General features: G+C 36.5%; 1 protein-coding gene across 1 annotated transcript in view; it reads left to right on the forward strand.

Moving 5' to 3' along the window:
* Positions 1-20,052, forward strand: part of Akap10 (A-kinase anchoring protein 10) — a 99,802-nt gene that overhangs the window by 44,317 nt on the left and 35,433 nt on the right. Inside the window, exons 6-10 of the mRNA XM_023706601.1 lie at positions 3,648-3,746; positions 12,956-13,040; positions 13,811-13,934; positions 15,257-15,393; positions 18,118-18,262. Of these exons, the coding sequence (XP_023562369.1) occupies positions 3,648-3,746; positions 12,956-13,040; positions 13,811-13,934; positions 15,257-15,393; positions 18,118-18,262 (590 nt within the window). The remainder of the gene's footprint in view (positions 1-3,647; positions 3,747-12,955; positions 13,041-13,810; positions 13,935-15,256; positions 15,394-18,117; positions 18,263-20,052) is intronic.

Genomic DNA, 20,052 nt, shown 5'->3' on the forward strand with positions numbered 1-20,052 from the left:
AGTCTTCATTTAATGTACTATTGATAGACTAGGACTTAAATGCCAGTTTTTAGATCATTTTATGTCTTACATTTTTGACCCCTTTTTCTGTTTTTTTTTTTTGTGTGTGTGTGTGTTTTTTTGTGTGTGTGTGTGTATGTAGTACGTACTTTACTTTCTTACTCATCTTCCTGTGTGCATCTTCTCCAGGCATTTTCTTTGTGTATCCTATGTAGCCGACATAAATATCAGTGTATTTTACATAAAACCTGTATGTGTATATGCCTCACTTCCTTTTTTTTTTTTTGGAGACAGTCTCACTTTGTAGTATAAGCTGGCCTCAAACTCAGATATCCTCCTGCCTCAGCCTGCCAAGTATGGGGATTACAGGTGTGCGCCACCATGCCCAGCATACTTCCATACTTCTTGACTCAAGATTTTTACTTTTGTAAATTTTTTTTCCATAAAAATGGGGATGATTTATGCTGCTAACACAGGGATTCTTCAAATGTATATATACCTCTAGAAGGGCCTTGGGATTTTATCAAGGGAATCAATGAGGTAAAAGCTGCTTTTGTAGTAATTCTAGGATGTTATTTGTCTTTTCACTTGTTTTTGTTTTTGTTTTTATACCAGGAATCAAATATATACCAGGACCTTTTTTACCAGGACCTTGTGCTTGCCAGGCAGGTACTGAGCTGCTAAGCTATACCCCTGGCCTTTTTTCACTGTGCTGAAATTTGTAATAAAACTGCAAGAGTGCAGTGGTAGGGAAGATCTGCTGGCATTGGAACAGATTGTATGAGTAGTCATTGTTTTGGTTAAACTCACTGGTGATATTGAGGCTGGTATTTTACAATACTGTCTAATGCCCTGCACCAACATCTGAAAGATCTGTATATGTCAGAATACCAATATTTTTCTAGTTAGTCTAAAATGTATAATATAAAATCATTCATTCATGAATAAAGGACAGGGAGATAAGCCAGTAGATTTGGTTTTCAATTATTGAATCTTTCTTTCCTTCTTTTGGTTTTTTGAGGCACAGTCTCGCTATGTATTTTAGGCTGACCTCGAACTTGCAGTGATGATCTGCATGCCTCAGCCTCCCGGGTAGATTTTTGTTTAACATAGTATGAAAAATTACATTGACAAGAGGTTTCAGATGCCACATTCTAATGTGTAAGAAACTATCACTTGTTAAGTCTTGGTGTAACATCAAAGAATGTATCAACAGTTATCTCAAAAAGCTATTTAAATTCTGTATTTTCCAACTACATGTCTGTGAAGCCTATTTTTCCTAATGTATATTGATCTAGAATAACAGCATAAGTTAATGCCAGACAGATATGAGAATCCAACAGTTTGCTTTCAAAACAAACATGGAGTTGCAGAAATGTAAAATGTTTTCTTTCCATTCATTTTTTCTTTGAAAAATAGTTATCAAAATTTTTGTTGGACATCTGAAGATTTGATAGTGCTAAGTATTTTTTTCTCATATTCTCTTAATGCCTTAGTATCTCTAAATGAAATACATAAACAGAAGCTTTTTAAGATTATGTATTTATTTGTAATGTGGATGGGGGCCAGGCCTTCATACATTACCTCTTTCCTTGAAAATAAAAATCTAAGTGGAAAATAATCAGCCTTCAGAACTACAGATCGGGTTGGCTAGATAGCTCAGTGGATTAATGTGCCTGCTTAGGCAAACACAATGGCCAGGGTTCGATCCCTGGCCTCCCATGTTCCGGCCCCGTCCCTGGGGTGTGATGAGATGGCAATTGAGAGTGGGAGTGGTGGCGTGTGCCTGTAAGTCCCAGCGCTTGGGAGGCTGAAAAACAGGAAGGATCACTGAAAGTCCAGTCTGTGTAGTGAGACCCTGTAGACCCTGTAGACCCTGTAATAAATACATAAAGAAAAAAAGAAAGAAAACTATAGGTAAAAAATGCCAGTCTCATTACCTGCCATTATTATTTTCTTGCTTGGTGGACTCTATAAGACAGGTAAGGTAAGGATGGGCTGATTGGAGTGGCATTCTTTTTTATTTATTTTAATAATTTTATTGAGAAATAGCAATGAGACAGTTTCAAAACAGATTAGTAGGACAGTTTCAATAATTAATACATTGCAAATTATTGTTTTCTTAGTAGTTATTCATAGTACAAGATGCAGACATTGTATCCGGTCCACAAACACTGTTAGTACAAATCTGTTCATTGAATGAAGAGAAAGTAGCTGTATATCTATTCTATTTTGGATATACAGATACAAAATGGTCCTTCATTTGTATCCCCTTTTTTTGTTTAGTTTTGTCAGAGATGGGTATTCCATTGTCATCTAAATATTGTAGGTGCATGAATTCAGCAAAATATTCCAGTATAGTCCATAATAGTGGGTTTCCCATAAGACCGGCAATATCAGAAGTTGTTGACTTGAGGCTTTTACAGCTCAGCATATTAATATGGCTTTACTTTTTATACTTCGTTTTTATATTTCTATGTTGGATGGTTAAGACCAAGATAAAGCAAGACCTATATAACAAGAAATGTAACTTTTGTATCTGATAAGGTCAGTCAAATCCCCTCAGGATTTATCCTGAAACCCTGTACCGCAGTTTGCAGATCCTTTGTCAGTTTCAGCCATGTGGATGAGTCACGGGTATTGCTTGACCAATTTGGTCTCTTTGAAAGCCTGAGAGAGTGTTTTCTCTCCATGTGACTCTCCTTAGGCACACTCTACATCGTCAATCGCTTTCCTCTGTGGCCCCATAATCTCCTTGATCAGAAACTTTGGGACACAACTGAGTTATAGGATGTTACAGTACAGGTTCTCCTATGTCCTGAGTCCTCACTGACCTTGAAAGGCTAGGGCCAAAATGTTGGCTGTCCTTACAACCCTTCTTTTTCTCCAGTTTTTTGGTTTGCAAACTTAGGTTATTAACCCTCCAGAAGAGAAGCTTATTATTGTGGAGTGGCATTCTTAATCTGTAGTTTTCAAAGCTGATTATTTTTTAATCTGTCTTATTTTGGGGATATACATAGATAAATGGGCATTCTGTTAACTGAGCTGCACCTGAGCCCCCTTGATATTTAAGATTATAAAGAAATCCTGAGATTAAAAAGTTTGAAATTCATTGTTTAACCTTCCAGATTTTTTGAAGATTAAACAACTCCATTCATGTATGTAAAATAATTTGTAATATACTTTAATGTAGATTTATGAATGAATTTTGAGCTTTTGATGTTATTTTGCTGTGCAAGTCTTTCAGGTTAGGTCTTTGGAGAGGAGACATAGAAAGAGAACATACTTATATAAATAATAGCAGTTGTGAGATGGTACACATCTCCCAGTTACTTGAGAGTGTGAGGAAGTCAGGTAATAAGTTGTAGGCCAACCTGGACAACTGAGTGAAACCCTTTCGCAGGAATCTCCAGTGTTTGGGTACAAGGGTGCTGTTAATAATGAAATTTGTTAGCTTATAAGGAGACTAAATGAAACTCTTCTTCTGTAAACCAAACAACTTTATGATAGAAGCTTATTTTGTAACGGGCACATAGCAAAAAACAAACAAGCAAAAAACACAAAAACCCATGCTGTTCATGAATATACCCATTCCTGTAGTCCTCGCTGCTTTTTGATTTTGAAGTTGCCTCCTTCTTCCCTTGCAGGTATAGAACAAGATGCAGTAAATACTTTTACCAAATATATATCTCCAGATGCTGCTAAACCCATACCAATTACAGAAGCAATGAGAAATGACATCATAGGTAAGCAGTGCTTAAAATTATTGGAAAAATCTGCGTATTTTTTGGTTATTGACTAATAATTTTTTATGAACGTAGAATAAAACTTATTTTTTCAGTCTGTTTTCAGAGTAGTTTGTTGTACTGTATCTTACTGGAGTTCACTTTAAAATGTTCTCTCTTGTGTATGGGCCCAAATACCTAAACTTTAACTTGAAGAACAGCAATAACAAGAACAACAATAATACATATTTATTGAATATATACCACATCCCAGATGGTATTCAGAGGACTTTTCATGGATAAATTCATTTAAGCATCTATAGAACCTGTAGGATGAATGGAGTTACTACTATTTTGTAAATGAAGAAACTGAAGTAATGCAATGTTAAGCACTTTGTCCAGAGTAACAGCTCACCCATGGCAGAGTCAAAATTTGGGACTAGATACCCACACTTTAACCTCTGTGCTATAGTGGCAGTTGGCAGTATTTTCATATTGTAAATTGGTACCTGCTGTCTCTTCTGCCCTTATATTCCCTCTAAAGTAAGACTAGAGTAGAAAAATGTTTGACAGTAATAAAAACCACATTTCAGGAAATTTTTTCTAGCATGCATACATACATAAACGTATGCGTATACAATAATAGTCAACAAATACATTTCTCTGTAGGTCAAGTGAAAAAAGGACTTGAAAGTGTTTTTTGTGTTTCATGAGGAAGACCTAAGTTGGACCTATTATCCACAAGTAAAAGTGATGTATTCATTCAACAGATTCTCCCAAGTCCTGTTGCTAAGATTGATATTTTTATTCATCTAAAATTTATTGTTTGTGATTTATGAAATAAAACGTCGTTCTACCCCTAACAGACTCTTCTAGAACAAAGCTTCTTCAGTCTTGACTGAGAACATTGCACTCATTATGAAGAAAGCATGACTCTTTTTAGAACCAGCTTTGTTTCTTAAAAATTAGCTCACCATACTTTCCTACAAACACCTGTTGGTTGTTTTGGGGTCCATCAGATGCTGCCTGTATTTTCCTTCCTTTTTCTCATGCAGATGATATCCATGACACTTATCTTGTGGCTGTTGGTGTATTTTCTCCATCTGCTTGTGTTTTAGGGTTTGCAGAGTTCTATTTTCACCAAGTTTTTTTTTTTTTTTTTTTTTTTTTTTTTTTTTTTCCTTTTTTCAGGCCCCTTTTTTTTGGGAAGCATTTTTTCCACTAAGCCATCTCCCCAGTCCCTTTACATATTAATACTTATGTGAACTTTTTCTTTTTTTTTGGTACTGGGGATTGAACTTGACCTTGTGCTTGCCAGGCAAACACTTACTCTACTGAGCTATCTCCCTGGCCCCATCACTACACAATTTGGACTCATAGTGATCCTCCTGTTTTCAACTTCCTTAGTGCTGGGATTACAAGACTATACCACTATGCCTGTACTGTGTGGCTGGCTCAGCCTGCCCTGGGGGAAGGGCTGGTGTGGCATATGGTGCCATGATCGAACTGCAGTCCCTTGACTTGCATAAGCAGGCACTTCAATCACTCAGCTGTCTCACTGGCACCCCACCAAGGTTTATTGACAGATGTTAAGGAGTTTGTGTTTTTCTAGGTAGTCGCTCTATTTTTAGGTGTGAATTAGTTGCTACCATCTTCCAGACTTCCCAATTCTGTCTTTTCCTAGTACAGCTGAGGTCTTGTAACTGCTCAGAATTTGATTAGTTAAATAATTACTTGGCTAGTAATTCCTTTGGGAGTCTGTTTGTACAGATTGATAACTAAACTGGATAGGGTAGAGAAGAAAAAGAGGAAGAATTGAGCCAAATGAAACATTTGCAAATGAAAATTCCACAAAAATTGTCACTTAAATTAGTTATATAATCCCATGAGTGAAAGAAATCTAAAGAATCAGGTTAGTAACATTTAGTGATCAAGATATCTGAAAACTCTATCCCAGTGTCAATTACATGTTTTCTGATATTAATTACCTATATGGCTTAGACAAGTCACTTTTCCTCTTTGAACCTCATTCTTCTGAATTTTGTCCTGATTATCTGCCCCCAGTTACATTTTAACAAAGCCATGCTTAAAATAAGTTATTCAAAGGGTCATCCATTTTGGTAATTATTGTGTGTCAAGTTTTGTAATAGATATGATCCATGGAATTTTGGTGTTGCTGTATAATTGCTCTTGTTTTCATATTGGAATTTGGAATGATCCAGAAACCGTGTTTTCTCTACTTCTTCCATCTTCCACAAATCTTTGAGATAGTAGCGTTAAAAAAAAAAAAAACCTTTCAAAAAGTTTTAACAGCTGTCAAAAGTGAGAGGGCAAAAAAAAGAATGAAGTATGCCTCTTTAAAATATTATGGAATTGTCATTTTGGGTTCTCCCCCCCCATAATTTTATTGAGAAACAAATAGCAATGAGCTAGTTTCAAATCAGATTGGTAGGACAGGTTGTTTTTTGGTTTTTTTGGCGGAACCGGGGATTGAACTCAGGCCCTTGCACTTGCCAGGGAAGTGCTTATTCCACTGAGCCATCTTCTTGGCCCCGGAGTTGTCATTTTGAAGGATGAGAAGGTTTATTGGGAAAATCAGGGTTTGGCTTTACACTTCTAAATAGTTAATGTAAGTAGACAATTGTATGTCTGTGTTAACGCATATCAGAGATTCAGGTTGGGGATACATATTTTAAAGTTATCAGGATATAGATAGAGCCATAAGGTTGGATAGCTACCATAGATAGGAGATGTGAAGGCAAATGACAAGGTCTTTGATTTGGAGTGTTTTTTGTAGGAAAGGATTTTTAAACAATTTGTTGATATACTTTTGATATGTATAATGATCACATTCAACAATGAGAATTTGTATTTGTACATCTTGATTCTTTTCTTTCCCCCCATTCTCCTCACCTAGCTTCATCTCTTCTTTCCATTTATAAAAACTTGTTTCCATTTTTTTCCTCTTTTCTTTGATTTTGTTTTTAAGGTGAGATGTAAACATACTGAGCATAATATAGCATATAGACAGGCTGACATTCATGCTACCTCATTTGCATGTAGCTAATGAGATTGAGCCAGTCACACACACACAAAGTTGATGTAGAAGAGACACTTGACATCAGTATCAGTCAGGGTTTTACAACAGGTACAGATATAACACAAGATGTACAAGTGTATAAGAAATTACAAAATTGACTTATGGTCAGCTACAGAGTCAGATGAAGAAACATGCAGAGGGCATCTACACACTGGAGACGGAAGGGTTCAGTTCCAGGTCTGGAGCCCACTGCAGTATTCCGTACAAGTCTATATCAGGAGGCTGATGGATATGCAACAGAAGGCTGATGAGTACATCAGAAGACTGAAGGATCCAAGGCAGAAGCTGAGTCTGCACTTGAAGCCTGGAGAGGATGTCTGTCCAAGCTAGCAGGGAAGACTGGAGCTCCTCTCAGGAAAAATGGGACCCTCTGTCCTTCTTCATTTTCCTTTAAGTGATGAATCACTCTAGGGTGGGGCCTCCATACCCTAGGGTATGAAATTGCTGAGCCCATTTAGTTAAGCTCTTAGTTTCTTAGGTTGACACAGTAGATCAATCACTACAACATCTTTGGGCAAAAGAGAATGAATTCCATTACTCAAACTGAAGATTGCTCAGATAGGAACAAGAATACTCAGTCTGTAGTACAGGAAAAAATATACAACCCCTGGGTAGAGATTTGGGTGAGTTGGAAAATAGAAAGTTTTCCCATTGCTTCTACTGTCTCAGTGAAGTGCTAAGAAAAGTCCTCAGCAAAGAAAATAGATTTCCAAAAAGACAGAAATATCAGAAGTGAACCATTCACAGCACTTGGGAGGCTGAAGTCGAAGGATTGCTGTGAGTTTCAAGCCAGCCTGGGCTACAAAGTAAGTTCAAGGCCACCCTGAACTCAATAGTGAAACCCTGTCTCAAAAAGAAAAAGAAGTGAAACATACCTTTGAACAAATAGACCTAAACAAAATCTGCAGAGTGTTCCAACAACTGCAGAATACACATTTTTCTCAGCAACATGGAAATTTCTCCGAAGTAGACCACACAGTAGCCCATAAGGTAAGCTAAAATAAATTTTAAAAATGGAAATTATGCCATGCATATTATCAGGTTATAGTACATTGAAACTAGAAATCACTGACAAAAGAGAAAATGCAAACACAGGAAAATTAAACAGTACTTTTTTATTTTAAAGAAATTTTATGTATTTGGTATATGGTCTCACTGTGTAGCCCAGACTCGTAGTGATCCTCCTAGGTCAACCTTCCCTGCAATGGAATTACAGGCATGTGCCACCACCCCCAGTCTTGGTGACCTGCTTGGCTTGCCCAGGGCAGGACTGCCACTGTGGTCAAATCAGGGTCCTTGTGCTTGCTAAGGCAGGTGCTTAGACTGCTGAACTATCTCCAAGACCTTAAACAGTCCTCTTTAATAATCAGTTGGTTGTAGGAGAAATCAAGAAAGAAATTAGATAGTTCCTAGAATCAAATGACACTGTCAGTACAACATACCAGAACCTGTGGGACCCAATGAACGCAGTCCTGAGAATAAAGCATATAGCTGTGAATACCCACATCAGAAAACATACTGAGCCTAAGTAACCTGCAGGTGCACCTCAAAGTTCTGGAAAAATTAGAATGTTAAATGCAAACCTAGCACAAGGAATGATGTAATCGGATCGGAGCCAAAATTAATGAAGTAAGACTAAAAAAATCACGAATCAATCAGTTGTATAGTTCATTCTTTCAAAGAATAAAAAAAATAGACACAAAAAAAGATCCAAATCAATACAATTAGCAGTGAAAAACATGATGTTATGATTCCCCCAAACTTCATGCAATCATGGGAGCAAATGTCTATTTATGATTGATTCATGGTCCAGTGCTGGGATTATGGGTGCGCATACTATACCCACCATGGGGCAGGTAGGCTACATATAATGTAAGGGAGGGAAAGAGGCTTGCTCTCTCCACCCTTTTTGCTCTTGTTGTTTATCCTGTTTTCTACTGCCTTAACTGTTGCCCTCTGCCATGTGTCACCCTGCCTTGGAGCCAGTTGATTATGGACTGAAATCACCACAAACTGAGCTTAAGTAAATCTTTCCCTCTTTAATTTGCATGTGAAGTATTGCATTTCAGCAATGAGAGAAAAGTAAGACAAGTGAAATCACAAGAAACACTGCCAAAATCCAGATTATTACTATAATAGATCCTCTAGTATTTTGGACACTCTGGAAGAAATGGATAGATTCTTCAATAATACAGGCATTATCAAAGCTGAACAAGAAGATATGAAAATACAATATGAAAAGTCAGTAACAGGCAATGAAATTGAGGCAGCAATAAATAAAACCTTACCAACTAGCCAGGTATGGTGGCATTCACCTGTAATCCTTACACTTGGGAGGCTGAGGCAGGAGGATTGATGGTGTTTGAGCCCAGGTTGAGTTCAAGGCTAGCCTGAACTGCATAGTAAGACCTTACATAAACGAAACAAGACCACCAAGAAAAGCCCAGAGCCTTATGGAGTTACCCCTGAATTTTATAAGAATTTCAAGAAAAATTTGTTATCAGTTCTCCTCAAATTCTTCAATGGAATTAAAAAGAAATGGGTACTGCCAAACTCATTCCTGAAACCAGACAAGGGTCAAAAAAACAGATCAATCTCTTTAATGAACATAGACACAAAACTCAATAAGATACTGGCAAACAAAATGCAAAAAATAATAAAAAAGATACAAAATGACCAAGTTGTCTTCATCCTAGGGAAACAAGGATAGCTCAACATATGCAGATCAACAACTATAATAATATACCGCATAAACAGAAACAAGGACAAAAGTTACATGATCATCTCAACCGATAGAAAAAAGCCTTTGAGAAAATCCAGCATTCCTTCATGATAAAAGCCCTGAAAAAAACAGGTATAGAAGGATCTCATCTAAATTTAGTGAAAGATATTTATGAGAAACCTATTGCCAACATCATATTAAATGCGGAAAATGACTTTTCCTCCAAAAATCAGGAACAAGACAAGGATATTCACTGTCACCCTTTTAATTATAGTGCTCAAAATATCCAAAGCAATCAGGCAAGAGAAACAAATAAGAGGGTGTATGTATAGGAAATGAAGAAATCAAACAGCCAAACTGTCTTTACCATCAGATGTGATTCTTTACTTAGAAGAGCCAAAAAATTCTACTAGATGACTGTAAAGCAGCGGGATATAAAATCAATACACAAAAATCAGTAGCATTTCTGATGCACCAATAATGAACCTCCTAAGTGCTGGGATTACAGGTACGTGCCACCATGCCCAGTCTCAGCGTGCCCTGGGGGCAGGGCCTTCATGGCAGGCCTGGGGATTGAACCTCCAGCCCCAGTGCCTGCTTGCAGGTGCTTTAATCTGCTGAGCTATTTGGCTGGCCCACATCACTGAAATTTTATGTTCAGAAAAAATGACTGTCATCAAGAAATCAAACAGTAACAATGCTGGCAAGGCTGCAGGGAAGAAAGAACCCATTGGTGGGAGTTTATACTATTATAACTAGTATGGAAATCAATATGGATATTCTTAAAAAACTAAAACTAGAAATTTCATTTAACCCAGCTATTCTCCTTCTAGGTATCCCCTGAAAGAGCTAAAAATATATTCATAGCCATGTTTATAGCTGCAGAGCTTGAAATAGCTAAATCTTGGAAGCAGCCTATATGTCCATCCAGATGAATAGATAAAAAGTAGAATTTATACAAAATGGAGCACTACTCTGTTACAAGAAAGGATAAATGTGATTTGTAAAAAAATGAATACATCTTGAAACAATAATATTAAGTAAACCAGACACAGAAGTTTAAATATTGCATGGTTTCTTTTATATGAGAAACCCAAAGTATAAATAATTTAAAGAGCAAATAAAAGTTAATAGGCAACAGGGAGATAAATTTATTGGGGACCAAAAGGGAGAGAAGGGATGTGGGGGGAGCAAAAAGAATTAAGGTTGATTCTGTACATGTAGCAACTTCCTGAGATGTATGTGATCATATGAACTGCAAGTTTTATAATAATAAAAATTAAAATAATTAAAAAGACACAAGGATATAGACAAAAGAACTTCAGTTTCACTTACTGTACTTATATAACATAGAACACTTGCGACCACAAACGTGGAGGTTTTTACATTGCAGAGACCAATTCTGCAGTTAATTCTCCAGTAGACAATGGCTGAGTTTTATTTAATTTAGTTTAATTCTAGAGTGATAGCTTTAGATTCCATGGATCATGGACTTAGTCCCTAGGGCTACCCATAACTCTTCACAAGCACAACAGAGAAAAGAGGCTTGTGGCTTTTTGTTGCTTTTGTTTTTGGTCAGTGAGTTATAAATTGGGGTTCCCATGGCCCCTTCCCTGAGTTTGCTTAATTTCCTAAAGAACTCCGAAAAACACTTTACTTTTATGTTCCTATTGTAAAAGGTGTTAAAAGAATATAGATGAACAGCTAGATGGAATACGTATAAAGGGCAAAGTATGGGAGAAAAGAGGCATGAAGCTTCCATCAGATATACTGCTCTCCAGGAGCTTCAATGTGTGCAGTTTTCTAATGCCTTCCTTCACCATCCTTGTCCTTTTACGTTGTTGTAGAGGCTTTAATATATAGGCCTGATTGAGTAAATACTTGATCATTGGTGATCAGTCTTCAAGTTTCTCCCCAGAAGTTGAGAATTGAGGCTAACTGAAAGTCCCAGCCCTCTAATGGCTTTCTGATGACCAGTCTCCATCTTGAAGCTCTTTAGAGGCTCCCAGACACTAATTTTCTCATTTGCATAGAAAGATACTAATCACTAAGAAGAGTTCCAAGAATTTTAGGAGCTGTATGCTAAGAAGTAGACAAAGACCACATACATATTTCACAGTACTATCGCTGGCTATTGTCTGGAAGAATGTGAGAGTAAGGAACTAGTAGAACTAGAAAATAGGATTCTTGGGTTTCCATCTGTGGGTATGATTAAAGTCTCTTCAAAGTTATGAATTTGGAGTAAAACATCAGTTGTGTGGGGTTTTGTTTTTTTCCTCACAATGTTTAACAGCTAATTTAAAGTTTATTGGTTTGCTGCAATTTGTTTAGCCAATGTCTTGTTTTACCACATTTATGTTTTAAGTTTTCTATTTCTATGTGTGTGTGTGGGGGGGGGGGGTTGATGGTGCTGGGGCTGAACCCAGTGCCTCACTCTGACTGAGTACCTGGCTATGCCTTGGAGCTACACCACTAGCCCAAACAATAACATTGTAATTAACTTTTCTTTTCCTTTTTTTTTTTGGTGGAACTGGGGGTTGAACTCAGGCCCTTGCACTTGCCAGGGAAGCACTTACTCTACTGAGCCATCTCCCTGGCCCCTGTAATTAACCTTTTTTAACCAATAAATTTTTTCATAAGTTAATAATTCTTTAGTTCACAGTGCTTAAAGTAGAATAACCAAAAGATTATGTTCATTTTTAAAACTTTGTTAGAAATTGTCAAACTGCCCTACAGAGGAAAATATACCAGTTTATACTCTCAGCAACATTTGTGTCAGTTTCCCTATACCCTTACAAGAGTATGTATGTATTATGAAGTAATTATGCAAATGTATTAAGACAATTTTGTGCCAATTTACTACACAAAGACTATAGTGCTTCCTTATTTGAATTGTAACTTATTTCATTACTGGTAACCGTGTCTATCTTCATAATTTTTTTTTTTTTCTGGTACCAGGGATCAAATCGGGACCTTACACTTGCCAGGCAGGCACTTATGCTGCTGAGCTATCTCCTTGGCCTTCTATCTTCATATTTTGTTTGTTCTTTTGTGAGTTATCTGTCATGGCCATTGCTTATTTTTCTTGTGGGACATTTCTCATTAGTTTGTAAGAGTTTCTGATAAATCTTTTTAACTATGTGCTATTTTAACATAGATTTCCACATAGATTTGGTGAAACTGCCTCCAGAGTTTTTTAGATTACAGTTATCACTACATACTCTTAAACATGTACATATGTTTTCATTATCTATTTTTTTGGAATATTTTAATGAAATTAATTTTATGCTGTTATATCTTTCAGTTGCTTTCAGTTCATTTATCTGTCCTCCCTATTTTTTCCCCCTTTGAGTCACAAATGAGTAGTTTGGATTTAATAGAAACTTACCTATTTCCTGTCTTTTACAGCAAAGATTTGTGGAGAAGATGGACAGGTGGATCCCAATTGTTTTGTTTTGGCACAGGCCATAGTCTTTAATGCAATGGAGCAAGAGTAAGTGAGTTTTAACGTTTTCAAATTTTGCTTCTTGGAAGTTTGGGTTCAGTGTTAGGCCTGGACTTAACAAAAACCAATAATGTTTGAGGATCAAAGTAGTTTGTAGTTTATTTATAAAGTCATAAAAGCATATTCTGAGACTCTTGGTTAATAATTTCTTTTAAATATAGATTATGTAAATTGTATTAAAGATAAAATAGTTTTCATTTTTAATGTTAATAGTATCTAAGGTAAAAGAATTTTTTAGTTTTAAAGTCATTTGTGTGTAATTAAGACCTGAGTATCTGTTGGAAATAGTTTAAAAATGCATGTCTTCAAATGGATGTGCTTTTAGTTCATTGTATGCTATGTAACTAAATCCACATAGATTTGGTGAAACTGCCTCCAGAGTTTTTTAGATTACAGTTATCACTACATACTCTTAAACATGTACATATGTTTTCATTCAGTATTTATTAACTGTTTTGTGCAGGGCACAGTGTAATCCCTACCTTGAATTAAAGTGTTTTAAAAAATATATATGGCTTTTTTTTTTTTTTTTTTTTTTGGTTACATTACCATAAGGTAGCATGTGTTAAATAGTAGAGGAGAGCTACAAAATCATTAAGAAGTGGAAGAGATCACTTACATGAAGGAATCAGGGACATCAGAATGGGAAGTGAGGAAACCCTGACCTAGGTCTTGGGACAGTATGGAAAGAGTCTATTTTTCCCAGTTAAGCTCTTTCCTTGGTCTTCCCTCAAAATTTCCCTTTTGTCCATGTGCAGGCACTTTAGTGAGTTTCTGCGAAGTCACCATTTCTGTAAATACCAGATTGAAGTGCTGACCAGTGGAACTGTTTACCTGGCTGACATTCTCTTCTGTGAGTCAGCCCTCTTTTATTTCTCTGAGGTAAATTCTACATTTCCTTTTATATTTTGTCTACTAGAGCTTCCCAGCTTTCAAACTGTAAATGCTGGGGCCGGTGTTTTAAAAAACAAGAAGAGATGAATCATATCTAAAATGATTTATTGTTTTAAATTATTTCTAATGGCAAGAGTAATTTTATAGAATATTTCTCAGAGAGAACATGAACATTCAGTGTAAAATAACAATTTTAAAAACCTAATTAAGCTACTGCTTATAACAGAACATAGCTTTTTAATTACTTGGAAGTACTTTTGAACCATAGAATTTGATACTTAATTCCTGTGCACACATAATTGAGGACCAGACTTCTGAAGAGGAAAAAGAAAAGTAGTATTTTCCTACTCGGTTTTACTTTAGCTGCTTGATAGGATTATCTAATGAATCATTTGTGACAAACCAGTATACTAATCTCTTTGAGGCATATAGAATCTGTTAGGCTTCAGCAAATGAAATTATTTTGTTGCAAAACATTAACTATGAGAGAATTCCCAATCTCAAAGCATTAACCTACATACCTGGATCCTGTCTCTGTAAGAACAGTTATTTAGTTGACTTTCACTCCCTTTCTATACCGTGAGTTTAAATCAGGATTTGTTCAGGTTAATATGTCTTCACAGAATGATAGAAATGATCAGATATAAAAGATTTTTTTTTTTTTTTTTTGCGGAACCGGGGATTGAACTCAGGCCCTTGAGCTTGCCAGGCAAGCGCTTATTCCACTGAACCATCTCCGTGGCCCCATAAAAGATTTAGCTTATCCCTTATGTGTTTGCCAGCAAGGAACTACTAATCTTAGTTTTTTTTTTTTTTTTTTTTTTGGTGGCCGGCTCAGGGTGGGCTGAGACATGTGGAGCCAATGATCTAACCAAAGTCCCTAAGCTTGCCTAAGCAGGCGCTTTAGACTGCTGAGCTATCTTGCCTGCCAATCTTGGTATAATTTTTATTTATTTATTTATTTATTTAGGCAGAACCAGGGATTGAACTCAGGCCCTTGCGCTTGCCAGGGAAGCACTTATTCTACTGAGCCATCTCCCCAGCCCCTAATTTTTATTTTAGTACACTAAAGTTTACAACCAGCTCTGTGATATTTTTATTTTGTTCATTTTATGTTATATTTTTCTCTACTAAAAGAACGTTTTAAAACTTTTCTATTTCAAATGATTGTTGTTGATTAATATAGGTGAAGAAGTGAATCTTTTTTGCTTCTTGCCTTATTCTGTATTTTAGTACTTTGAATTTGTATATTAGAGCTGGTGAGAGTGATCCATTTGTAGTCTTATCCCTTTTGTATGTTTCCTTCCTAGTACATGGAAAAAGAAGATGCAGTGAATATTTTACAATTCTGGTTGGCAGCAGATAACTTTCAGTCTCAGCTTGCTGCAAAAAAGGGCCAGTATGATGGACAGGAGGCACAGAATGATGCCATGATCTTATATGACAAGTGAGTTTTATTGATAGATGACTTTAGCATGGTTTTTTTTTTTTTTTTTTTTTTTTTTGTATTTGCTATTATATAGATGAATAAATTCAGTCTCTGCTGTCAAAGAGCTCAGATGAAGAAACATAAAAGCTGCCTTTTGTGTGTGTATGAAACTTTGGGAGGAGATCTTTAGAAGAAAGAGGTGTTTTTTTAGGGGAGAGGTCTATGTTTGAAAAGCAGGATGACAATGTGGTGTTCAGGAAGGGTTTCCAAGAAGAAAGATTTTATTTGGATCCCAAAAAATGAGTTGAATTTTCCAGCTACAGAAGGTAGGAAAGAAGATTCTAGGCAAAGTGTATTAGCACGAGCAGAGTCCTAGAAACTTTTAGGAAAGTGACAGTTCTAAAGAAATTTGAGTGAGGCTGGGCATCGTGGTGCATGTCTGTAATCCCAGCATTTAGGAGGCTGAGGCAGAAAGATCCTTGCAAGTTGAGGCCAGCTGGGAACCTGAGGCCAACCTTAATTACATAGCAAGATTCTGTCTCAGAGAAAAAAGAAACAGCAATTAGAATGTGAGGGCAGAGTATAACTCAGCAAGAGAGCCTCTAATATGCCTATGACCTTGGATTTCAAACTAGGAAAAAGAAACAAAATGAAGCTTGAGTTTAGATAACCTAAAGGATGAGGCATATAAAAGGAACCTGACTGATTGAAATAGATTGCAAAGGGCCTTCATTATCTTTATTTGGACATGTCATACTCTGTGGTGCACATCTGCTCAGTCACATTTCTTGATGAGTAATTTTACTTTTTTGGCTTTGGGACTTAACCTAGGGTCTCACTAAGTATGTACTCTGCCTCTGAGCTAGTCAATTTCTCATTAATTTTCATTAATAAGAATTAAGTCATTTTTCTCATTTTCACTGAAAATGAGAGATTGGAATGAAAGCAAGCACTAATTGCATAATTTGAGGATACAGAGAAACAACTCTGAGAGGTGTTAAGGTTGGAAGAGAGCCAAGAATGTCTAGGTCAGTAGTTCCTGAACATCAATCTGCAGGCTTATACCGGACTGTCTGTGCAAGTCACCTGGGAGTGTGTTAGCAATAGGTTTCCAGTCCTCTAAGAGATTCTGATTCAGCAGGTTTGGGGTAAGACTCAGAGTCTTTTTTTTTTTTTTAATATGTATTTATTTATTTGATACAGGATCTCACTACGCAGTTCAGACTTGTAGTGATCCAACTGTCTTAGCCTTCCCAGCTCTGGGATTATAGGCATGCACTACCACGCCTAGTTTCAGGGCTGGCACAGTGTGCCTGGTGTTCTGGGGCCGGCATGGCATGTGTTACTGGGGACCAAACTTGAGACTTTGCACTTGCCAGGTGGGTACTTAGACCATTGAACTGTCTCCCCAGCCCCAGAACCTTTATTTTTAGACAGTATTCCAGGTAATTGTGATGAGTAGGCAGTTAGAGATTCAGTCTGATTTTCCTATTCTGCAAATAAGGAAATCAAGGCATTAGAGAGAGTATGATATTCTCAAAGTCAGAACATGTAAGTAAGTGACAGAACTTGGATAGGAATATAATTCTTAATCTCTCCAGAGTTCATTCTAGTGTAATACATTAATGGAAGATACTGTATAAAAAATCTTGTTAAATAGCTATTGAAATAGCAAGAGTTTAAAGTTAGAAGTAATGGGGTCCCTGAAAATTCATACCGTGAAGAAATATTTACCAAAAAAAAATATTTACCAACTTGTTAACAACATAGGAGACCTACTTTTTGTTACAAAAATGCTAAGTAGAAAAGGATTTTCTGTATACTAAAATAGTGGCACTAGCATATTAAGTTTCTGGCTAGACCTCAATGGAGCAGAGACCCTGTTTTTTACTGAATCCCATTTTCACCTTGGGAGATGCTTTTAAGTGAAGATGGCTGTATTATATACCACCACCACTGTCAATTTGTCAAATTCATGTCAGTTTTATCTGTGTACCACAATCATACATCATCAGCCTGTCTTTTTCTGTCATACATGGGTGTCATACATGGGAGATGCAAGTTGCTAGTGCTTGGAAGGCAAGTTTTTTATCTACTTTATAATCGTTTGCCAAAACACTCGCTGTTATATATTTCAAGTTAGAAATCTTTAAGTTAGCATTATTCATTCCTTTTACTTTCCACATCAGATCATCAGCTAATTCTAGTAGTTCTGTGCAAATATATGTCCTTTTTACTTTTGATGTCATTGTCATTTTGCTTTGATGCCCTGCAGATTTTTTGCTTGTGACTCATGTTTATGATGGTATGTTTCCATATCCAGTCAACAAATGCTTTCCACCCTTTTCAGAAGATATGTCTTTGTCTTACTCTCTTAAAATTCATTTCTACCTACTAAGTCCTGAACGTAGAATAGGTGTCATTAAATGTATGTGATGGATTGGTTTCTTTGCCTTGGTGGTAGCCTGAATCTCAGCTCTTAATCATCAGCAGAGTTGGCAAAGGAGGAACTAAGGATGGTTAAAAGGCAGAAAAGAAGCTAGCAAATTGGCCTGGATATCTTTGGGGAAGTAGGAGTAAATAAAGGTTCCATCAAGGCTGTTATCACCTAGCTCTTTGGTTCTCGATCTGCAGCTGTATCAACTATATAGCTCCATATTATAATTCTTTTATTGTAGATACCAAAAATTGCTTATGTTTGCTATGGAATTTGGGCTTACTCTTTATCTCTTTCTTCCGTAGGTACTTCTCCCTCCAAGCCACACATCCTCTTGGATTTGATGATGTTGTACGATTAGAAATTGAGTCCAATATCTGCAGGGAAGGTGGGCCACTCCCAAACTGTTTTATAACTCCATTACGTCAGGCCTGGACAACCATGGAGAAGGTAATCAAGATATTTAAACATTTTGAACTACAAGAAGTTTTACTAGTAAAGCCCAGACAATACGATCAAAACATAACACAACAGTGGAAAATTGAAGCAATACAACATAATGATTAAGAGTAGAGGCTTTAACTCTGGCTTGGTATATATGAATTTCACCTTCACAGGCTGAGTGACCAGACAGTTACTGAAATTCTATAATGCCATTTTCCTTATTTGTAAAGTAGGAATGATATCAAAAGTATTTCAGGGCCATCCAAATAGCTCAGTGGATTAAAGTGCCTGCAAGCAGGCACAGGGATCAGGGCTTTGATTCCCGGGCCTGCCACAGGGGGCGCTGAGACTAGGAGTGGTGGCGCACACCTGTAATCACAGCACTTGGGAGGCTGTAAACAGGAGCATCACTATGAGTCTGATCTAGTAGTGAGACCTTGAACACCCTGTAGACCCTTCCCTGAAATATAGGAGATAAGTAAATAAAATTTAAAAAAATATATTTTGAAGACTTAGATGTGGTAATATATATAAAATGCTTTCTAACATAGTACCCAATACTGGTTAGCATTAAAAAAATGTTAACTACTGTACTACTTTTGTTTTTATTATGTATTTTCAGATAGTTAAAATGGTAGTATGGGGCAAAGTTAGCTTAAGAAAGATCTAGAAGGTTGAAAAACTAGTTTTATGATCACTTAAAACGTATCACTAATTGCGTATTAAAGTATCACTAATAGATTAATAATAATAAAGTTAAACTTAGTGAATGATTTGTTCTTTTGATGAACTACAGCATATTTTGCCAGGAATTACACAGAACCCAGGATAAGCCCATGAGGTTAGGTTGCTAATACCTGTCATGTGTATTCAGATGTGAAAATATTAAAAATTTTTACTTAATGCTATACACAAATACTGAATTTTAAGAAGTATTTATATAAACATAATCATTAAAGATGTGGAGGTAACATAAAGAATATTAACTGTTACCTAGAGATAGTAATCTTTTATATGATTAAAACTTTTCTGCTAAATACTGTCATATAGACCTGTATTGCAACCATCCAGAGAGGCAGGAAGATTGCAAGATAAGTGACCTAAGTGAGACACTGTCTCTAAATAAATAAGTAAAATTAAAACTGTTTTTAAGCGGGAAGTTCAGATCTGTAACATATGAAGAACTTCTAGGTAATAAAATTAACATACAAAGAAAAATAAAATATAAAAACAGTTCTTACTGTTTATAGGTAAGGAACTTATACTAATTTTACTAGCAGGATCCTGTAAGATAAATGCGAAATGGATATGAAGACATGAATGATTCATGTAACAAATAATTTGAGTACTTCTGTGCTAATTATTCCTACTATAGTGATAAACAGAAGAAATATGGTTTCCTCAGTCCTTGAGCTTATTCTGTAAAGCAGATACACATTAAATACAGACATTGGGGCCTTGCCTCTTAGCTCAGTTGTTTAAAGCACTTGCTTGGGCAAATTCAGTCAGGCACAGAGGATCACGACTTGATCCCAGCTCCACATGCCACATCAGACCTGCCCTTAAAGGAGCCTGAACCAGCCCAAAAAAAAAAAAAAAAAAAAATCTAAATACAGACATAAATATTTATATTGTGCTAAATGCCATGAAGGAAAGCCTTATAATAAAAATGCAAATAATAAACTGGCCTTGGGGGGCTGGAGAGATGGCTCAGTGGTCTAAAGCACCTACTTAGAACAAGCTTAGCAAAGCATCGGGGACCGCGGTTCAATCCCCCAGCACCACATGCCAGCCAG

The sequence above is a fragment of the Octodon degus genome, unplaced genomic scaffold, assembly GCF_000260255.1.
Source record: "Octodon degus isolate 3935 unplaced genomic scaffold, OctDeg1.0 scaffold00266, whole genome shotgun sequence".
Lineage (NCBI taxonomy): Eukaryota > Metazoa > Chordata > Mammalia > Rodentia > Octodontidae > Octodon > Octodon degus.